At 36.8% G+C, this 8719-nt stretch overlaps 1 protein-coding gene across 1 annotated transcript in view; it reads left to right on the top strand.

The window, feature by feature from the left end:
• Positions 1–8719, top strand: part of BBS9 (Bardet-Biedl syndrome 9) — a 578043-nt gene that overhangs the window by 271571 nt on the left and 297753 nt on the right. Inside the window, exon 18 of the mRNA XM_045288670.1 lies at positions 1284–1379. Coding sequence (XP_045144605.1) covers positions 1284–1379 — 96 coding nt within the window. The remainder of the gene's footprint in view (positions 1–1283; positions 1380–8719) is intronic.

Raw genomic sequence — 8719 nt, forward strand, 5'->3', positions numbered from 1 at the left:
CCTCCCCCTCTCCCATGTCCCCCCCGGAACTGTCAGTCCCGTTGTTTTCTCCTCCAGATTGTTCATCCAGCCTGTCCTATCCAGACAGACTTGGACATATACTTTTAAAGGAAGCACATAATATCTGTTTGACAGAGAATTTTTTTTTCTTCCTTTCATCATGGTAGCAGCCATTGATGTTCAAGGCTATGACCTCACTTTGCTAGAGATTGCAAAACCTTGATATTTTATTCTTCCAATAAGTCTTTATTAAGTGGAGTATTTTATAAAAAATCATTTTATTGGGGGCTCATACAATTCTTATCACAATCCATACATAAGTGGAGTATTGTGTGTGTGTGTGTGTGTGTGTGTGTGTGTGTATAATTCACACAGGCATTTATTACTGCTTTTTCTCCAACTACATCGATTCAATCTTGGATCGTTAGAAAAGAATTCTTGTCTTAGTGTTCACTGAATGCCTTCATGAGAACTCTCAAATTATAGAAACAAAATATTTATTGCTTGTATTTTAGGAAACAAATCATTTTAACTGTTCTGGAGTCATATAAATCATATTGATGCATTTGTGTTTATAGTTTATCCAAATTCTAAGCTGTTTACACTTAGTTTTTTTTTTTTAATACTGAGTATTTTTATACTGAGAACTTTCCCTTACCAACTGTTGATTGTGTGGTGCAGTTTAAGTAGAAATATCAGTATAAATGCTTCTTTCTTCCTCTGTATTACAAGTTTTGAAATAATAAGTTGTTTCTTAAAGATCCTCCAATAGTGATTTTGGCTCCAGTATCAATATTAATTCAAGCTGTCAATGTATTTTATGTGCTTCGTTCATTGCAGTTATTGTCTTTTTTGATCTTCAAATATTTTTGTTCTCCATTTGATTCTCAAATATTTTTCATGTAACACATATTTTCACATAACACATATTATATAGCTCAGAATAATCATTGAACCTTCCTTGTTATCTAGTATGAAAAGATTTTCTAGGTTCATCTTGTTTGTTTCCTGCCTCAGATCGGAACCAACCAGATCTGATATTAGAAGAAAGAAAATTAAATCATTCCAGAGTGAGGGTATGAAAAAGAAATTTTAGCAATTGGAAGCTACAAGGAAATCAAATTAACTTGTTATAATTCATACATGGGCTTTAATCATGACTAGTGGCATAAATCAAGGAAAACAAACAAACAAACAAACATGGCTTTCAACTAAACTTCCTATTTTAAATGTTTAGTGCTAATCTGCCTCGTGCTTATGTAAGATGGTTCTTTTCTTTGTAGGGTTTGCCAGTCAGTCAGATGATGATCAAGTGAACGTGATGGGCTTTCGCTTCTTAGGAGGCTCCCGAGTTACTCTTCTTGCTTCCAAAACTTCTCGTAAGTAAAACCATATTGTCATTATTATTGCTTTTGGGATTTTCTACTGAGAGCTAAATATTACAAACTGCAAAGCATTATTACACCAGTATCTGTGGAAAGGGTGATTGTCAGTTAGATATTGAAAACTGAGTAATAGGGTTAAATATATGGGTATAAAAGTTATGAAGATTTTAGACGTTAGAGATGTGTCCTTTGCTGGAAATAAGTAGGGTTTGAGAGAGGATATTAAAAAATTGAAAAATGCTTTTTAAAAACTCTGATCCTTGGTAAAAATGTTCAGCAAAGGGTGAATAGAATGAAAAATGCTTCCACATAATTGAAGGTCTATGTTATTGTTTTTGTTAGGTGCTGTTGAGTCCATTCCAACTCATAGTGAGCCTGTGTATGACAGAACGAAACAGAACCGTGTCCTGTGCCATCCTTATGACTGTTCTTATGATTGAGCCCCTCGTGGCCCAGTGAGCCCCTTGCTTTGTCAACCCATCTTATTGAGGGGTTTCTTCTTTTCCATTCCCTTCCTACCAAACACAGCTTCCTTTTCCAGGCATTTGTCTCTCCTGATAATATGTCAAATGTATGTGAGAAAAGGCTCTCCATACAGCATTCTGGCTGTACTCTATCCAAGACAAATATATTTGTTCTTCTGGAAGTCCATGGGACTTTCAGTGTTCTTCACCTGCACTGTAATCCAAATGCACTAATTCTTTTCTCTTCTTTATTCACCCTCCAGCTTTCACCTGCACTTGAGGTGATTGAAAATACCAGGGAGTGTTAGGCAGAGTTCACTAGAAAAACAAAACCAGGACACTTAGGCATATATATATATATATATATATTTATATATTTATATTTATATATTAAGAAGGAATACAACAGCTAATTAGTCCACACAGCAGTACATAGGGCTCAGTCTAACTCACTTTTGTGGAACAGTTGATATACTGATGGTCCTTCCAACTCACACTGGCTGCTGGCCGCAGTTCAAGGTCAAGGAAGTAGCTGGTGGGAGGTGCAAGATAAGCAGAGTTGGCCACAGGCAGCAGTCATGGCAAGGTGGGGCAGCAGCAGCAGCAGGAAGATGAGATATCTAGGTGTAGCATAGGCCAGTAGCGCAGCAGCATAGTGAAGCAGATCTGGATGGAGCCTAAAGGTGTAGCATGGTACAGTGACACAGTCCACCAGGACCCATGGGTTGGTTCAGCCTACAGGTAGCACACGATTGAGGCAGAGTAGCTAACTCAGGCAGCAGCGCACTGGTCAGATCACCAGGGAGAAAGAGAAAGAGGCTGGCCTGGAAGAGCCATTTATCTCAGTCACCCTCCAATCAAGCTGTGACCTGATTGACAGGCTAACCTCCACCCACATGTTCCTATAAGAGCCATGTGGGCACAAAACACCTAACTATCACCCCACATAGCAGGTTCAGGCTCACTTAGTCCTCAGAATATCCATCTTGCTTTTCAATACTTTAAAAGAGATCTTGTGCAGAAGATTTACCCAGTGCAATACATCGTTTGATCTCATGACTGCTGCTTCCATGAGCATTGATTGTGGATCCAAGCAAGATGAAATCCTTGGCAACTTCAATCTTTTATCCATTTATCATGATGTTACCAATTGGCCCATTTGTGAGGATTTGGTTTTTCTTTACACTGAGTTGTGATCCATACTGAAAGCTGCAATCCTTAAACGTCATAAACATATGTTTTAAGCTCTCCTCACTTTGAACAAGCAAGGATGTTACCTGCAATTTGTTTGTTAATAAACCTTCCAATCCTGATACTGCCTCCTTCTTCATGTAATCCAGCTTCTCTGATTATTTGCTTGGAATATAGATTGAATAAGTATTGTGAGAGGTTGCAACCCTGATGCCCACCTTTCTTGATTTTAAGTCATGCGGTATGCCCCGTGTTCTGTTCTTATAATTGTCTCGTGATCCAAGTGTATGTTCCCCATAAGCACAATGAAGTGTTATGGAATTTCCATTTTCCTCAAGACTATCCATAACTTTTTATGATCTACCCAGTTGAATACTTTTGCCTAGTAAATAAATACAAGTAAATATCTTTCTGATATTCTCAGTTTTCTGTTAAGATCTATCTGATTTCAGCATTGAAATCCTTTGTTCCATGTCTTTATCTGAATCCAACTTATATTTCTGGCAGCACCTCTCCATGTACTGCTGTAAATATTGTTGAATCAACTTCAGCAAAACTTTTACTTACATGTGATATTAATGGTATTATTCTATAATTGCCCAATCTGTTGTGTCACTTTAAGAAAAATGGAAACAGATATGGATCTCTTCCAGTTGGTTGTCCAGGGACCTGTCTTTCAAACTTTTGGCATAGATGGATGAATGCTTCCCTGCTGCATCAATTGTTGAAACACGTCAGCTGGTGTTCCATTTTTCTAAAGCCTTGGTTTTGGCTAATGTCTTCAGTGTAACTTTGACTTCTTCCATCAGTACCATTTGTTCTTAATCACATGTTACCTCTTGAAATAGTACACTGTCGACCAATTCTTTTTGGTTCAGTGATTCTGTGTATTCCTGCCATCTTTTGATACTTCCTGCATCACTCACGAGTTTGCTTATGTTGTTGTTAGGTGCCATCAGGTTGGTTTCGTCTCATAGAAACTCTGTGTACAACAGAACGAAACACTGCCTGGTTCCCTGCCTGCCGCACAATTGTTCTTAAGTTTGAGCTCATCGATGCAGCCACTGTGTCAGTCCATCTTGTCGAAGGCCGTCCTGCTACTTTACCAAACACGATGCCCTCTTCCAGGGACTGCTCTCTCCTGATGACATGTCCAAAGATTCGTGTCCATAGAAGCTTTCAATATTGAAATTCGAGGCTCACTTTCTTTTCTTCAGTTCTTTCAGTTTATGATATGCTTAGTGTCTTTTTACCTGTTGGCATTCTAACTGTACATCTTTCATATTTAATTATAATACTTTACTTTGTCTTCTTAAGCTGTCCTTTGAAAATTTCTATTTATCTCTTTTACATCATCATTTTTTCCACTGCTTTAGCTACTCTACATTCAAATGTGTAAACTCTTAAACTCTACTATATTTTAAAGTCTCTTCTGATGTCTACTTTTCTCTTAGCTTTTTAATACCATTTACTTTCTTTATGTATGGGATTTTAAAAAGTCATCCTATAGCTTAGCAGGTCTTCTGTCATTAGTGTTCTTGAAATGTTCTCGCAATCAGCTGGGATATACTCAAGGTCATATTTTTGTTTTCATGGGCTTGTTTTGATTTTTCTTCAACTTCAACATGAGTAGTTGATGGTGTTTTCTATAGTCTTATTTTGGCTGATGACATTGAGCTTCTCCCATAAATTTTGAATTGTTCTTGTTGATGAAGAAAGCAACACCATTTTTATAAAATTTACCATTCTCAGCAGAGCAGTCCAAAAGGAACCTATATTAATGTTAAGGGATACACCATCCTCATGGGTAGGAAAACTTACCGTTGTGAAAATCTCCACCTACCTTAGATCCTGTTACAGATGCCATCATTATTCTTTAAAAAGATGTGAAGGACATAAAGGTATTCTTTAAAGAAAGGAAAGAAAGAGACTGAGTAAGGAAAGCACTAGTCAAGAAGAACAGGGTAGAAGGCTTAACACTTCCTGATTTCAAAACCTACCATGTAGCCGTGATAGTCAAATCACACATGGCTTTAATACAATGATAGGCATATAGCCCAATGGAACAGAATTACGAACCAGAAGTAAATCCATCCACCTGAGGGAAACTGTTCTTTGACAAAGGGCCCAAACCCTTGAAATAGGGAAGAGATAGTCTTTTTTCAAATGATGCTAGCAAAAACTAGAAATCCGTTTGCACAAAATAGGAAACATGATCAATATCTTTCACCATCTGCAAAAAACAGCTCAAGGTGGATGGATCAAAGACCTATGTAAAATCTAAAACTATAAAATTTGTTAATGAACAAAATAGGGGAAAACTTAGTGGCCCTAATACATGTTATCAGTGTACTACCAAATATAACCGAAAACACACAAACAACAGAACATATACTAGATAACTGGAGGGACCTCCTGAAAATGAACATTTATGTGCATCAAAAGACTTCATCAAAGGCATTATGGCGTATAATCACTAACACTAACATGTACATGTAGAAGGGTGTTGAATTGGAGACTGTTTGTTGTGTGTATTTTTCCCACAGATAAAAAACAATAATAATTACACTAGTAATAAGTACAAGGAAGAAGCAAATGTGCTAAAATTGATTGTGGTAATGACTGCACAACTCTCCTTGATATGTTTGAACTATTGAATTGTATGATATGTGGAAGAAGTGCCGATAAAATTGTAAAAAAAGCAACACTTCAACCAAATAATGAAAAGAGAATCCATTTACTGGGGAAGAAAATTGGTAATGACATATTCAGAGATGAGCTTAAGTTCGAAAGCTTAGAGAAAATGTACTGACCTCAACAAGTAAAAGACAAACTCCAATTACAGAATAGGCAGAGGACATAAACAAACACTTCAATAAAGAAAGCATTTAGATGGAAACAGTCCAATGAAGAAATGCTCTGGATCATTAGTTGTTAGAAGGATGTAAATGAAAGCAAAAATGAGGTGTCATCTCACCTTAGCATTCCAAGGGAAGTTAAAAACAAGCAAACAAATTAAATACTTGTGAGGGGGTTGAGAGACTGAAACCTTAATACACTGTTGATAGTAATGTCCACTATGATAGTGTATCCACTATGGAAAATGGTATGGCACTTTCTTAAACTTTTGGAACTAAAAGTACCATATATTTCTGCAATTCTACTAGGTATATGCCCTAGAGAAATAAGAGCCTTGCCATGAATCGATATCTGCAAACCTATGTTCATCACAGCAATATTTACAACAGCAAACACATGGAAACAACCGAAGTGCCTATCAACAGATGAATGCATACACACAATGGAATGCAATGCAGCAGGAAAGACTAACAATGACTCAAGGAAAACATAATAATGTAGATAAACCTAGAGGATATACTGAGTAAAAGCAGTCAATCAGAAAAGGAAAATATTGTACGAGGCAGTGCTTTAAAATGTCAAGAAAAGGTTTACCCACAGAAAAATATATTCTTTGAATGTTACTAGGAGTGGAAGAGGAAGGGAGGGAAAATCATTGACGAATGAGTAGACATTTTTTAACTTGGTTGAATGGCAAGGTACTTCCTTATAAGGAGAGTTTGGTGCAAATTGATCCAGGTAAAGGCAGACACTGAGAAAAGTCCCCAAATTAAAGGCTATAGAGACAAACACTATTACTTGCATAGTCCTGTACTTACAGTAATAATAAGCTATAAATGGTCATAGATAGACATGCAAAGTGAACAGGTGTAGTCAGGTAAATGGGTGTTTTCCATGAATATCCATATAGGTTTGACAGAAGATATTTCTACATATGTATTCATATGTGCTGTGAATGTGAATACAGTAGATCATGCAGGAACAAAGTTATGTGGCTGCAAGGTGCCCCTCAGGGGTGGATTCATTTATAGATTTGAAATGTCTTTAAGGGCTCAGCTCTCTCAAGGGTCTCCCCAGGCTATAAGTGATCAGTTAGTCTGGTATTTTTCATGATTTTATTTCTAAAGAATCCTGAGGTATAAATAGGAGGTAATTAGGTGAAGGCATTCCGGGGGGTGGGAACGGCATCTGCAAATGTATGAAAAACTATATTTTTAGGGGGCAGTGTCTTGAAGGTTCTGAAAGTGGGGGTTCATGCTAGCCTTCTAATGAAGGCAGGAATGTTAGTGCAAGTAGGGAGGTCAAACACAAAGTCATCTGGTGCCCACCCGGTCCCTGGAAGTGGTTAAATGTACACATTAACTCCTAAATGTAAAATTACTTTTAGAATTTTTTTAGCAATGCTATCAAGAAATAATGAGAATATTATGGAAATCCAGCTTGGAAAAACTCGTTTGAAAAGTAAATTATAGAGGTTACTCATGGTTTCTGTTATTGAAGAGAGATTGTACACTTCAGATGTTTTTTGCCCCCTCTGGTAATGCTATTTTTTTTAAAGTTCATTTTACTGGGGGCTCTTACAGCCCTTATAACAATCCACACATCAATTGTATCAAGCATATTTGTACATATGTTGCCATCATTATTTTCTAAACATTTACTTTCTATTTGAGCCCTTGGTATCAGCTCTTCTTTTTTTCCTCTCACAACCCTCCTACCCTCGTGACCCCTAGATAAATTATAAATTATTTTTATTTTCATATCTTACACTGACTGCTGTATCCCTGTCCCCCGTTTTATGTGGTTCGTCCCCCTGGATGTCTTGACAAATCTCTATTGAAGTTGTTTACATGATTCCTTCCCCTTTTAAAAATGTTCATCTGCTTTTCTTTTTCATATTATGAAATCTCAACCTTAGTTATTTAATGTGGTTTTCTGATGGGAATACAAACATTTTTTGTATTAACAAACCTGGAATGTTCTGTGAGTAGAGACTGGTATGGGTCTTTTTTTTTTTGTCATGGCTAATTAAATGTATTATTTCCCTGTTGACTGGACTTTGGTCGTCGAAATTTAGTTCATTAGAAAGCTGAACTGCTGTTAAAGATCCAAAGGAGAAGAGATAAAAAGAAATAGACTGAATGTTCATTTTGGCAATGATTTTGATTACTGATATTTTAGGATGTGTTTTAAAATACAAGTTTCTTCTTGCATGTATATTATGAATAGAACTTGTCATTTCTCCTTTCTTGAAATGTAGATTCTGGAAAGTCTCCAGGGTCAATGCTAACCATCCTGCAGTACTAATCCTGAGAAAACAGTAGTAATCAAAATAATGCCTTATAAATCTTTGAGTCATTGATTCTTGTTGATATTTAGTGATCCAAAAAAAATTGACTTAAAAATATTGTTTACCTTTCTAAATCCCAAGCCTAATTGCAAAATTTGCATTGCAGAAAAATTTAGTTTCCTTTTGCCCCCCGCATGTGTTGATGAAAATAAGAAAGAAAAAGGAAGAAGCTAAAGTCATTTGTTGCTCCATGGGAAAAATGTGGCAGTCGACTCTAATTAGTACAGCCTTGGAACTCTTAGTGCGCAGCTCTGATCTGTGTTGAGTTGGAAATGATGTGATGACAAAAGATTAAACGTTTAGAATTACAGAAAATATCACACTCAGTTAAATCAGGGGTTTGAACTGGTTCATTCCAGTTCAATCCCCTGCTGACATTTTGCACTTCCACCCAGATATATGGAATCAGCGTCTGCATTTGAGCAGTCTCCAGGTGATGTGTATCTGCCTGGTTAAAACGTAGATCTTGA

The sequence above is a fragment of the Echinops telfairi genome, unplaced genomic scaffold, assembly GCF_000313985.2.
Source record: "Echinops telfairi isolate 266 unplaced genomic scaffold, ASM31398v2 ScPeMD7_23;HRSCAF=83, whole genome shotgun sequence".
Classification (NCBI taxonomy): domain Eukaryota; kingdom Metazoa; phylum Chordata; class Mammalia; order Afrosoricida; family Tenrecidae; genus Echinops; species Echinops telfairi.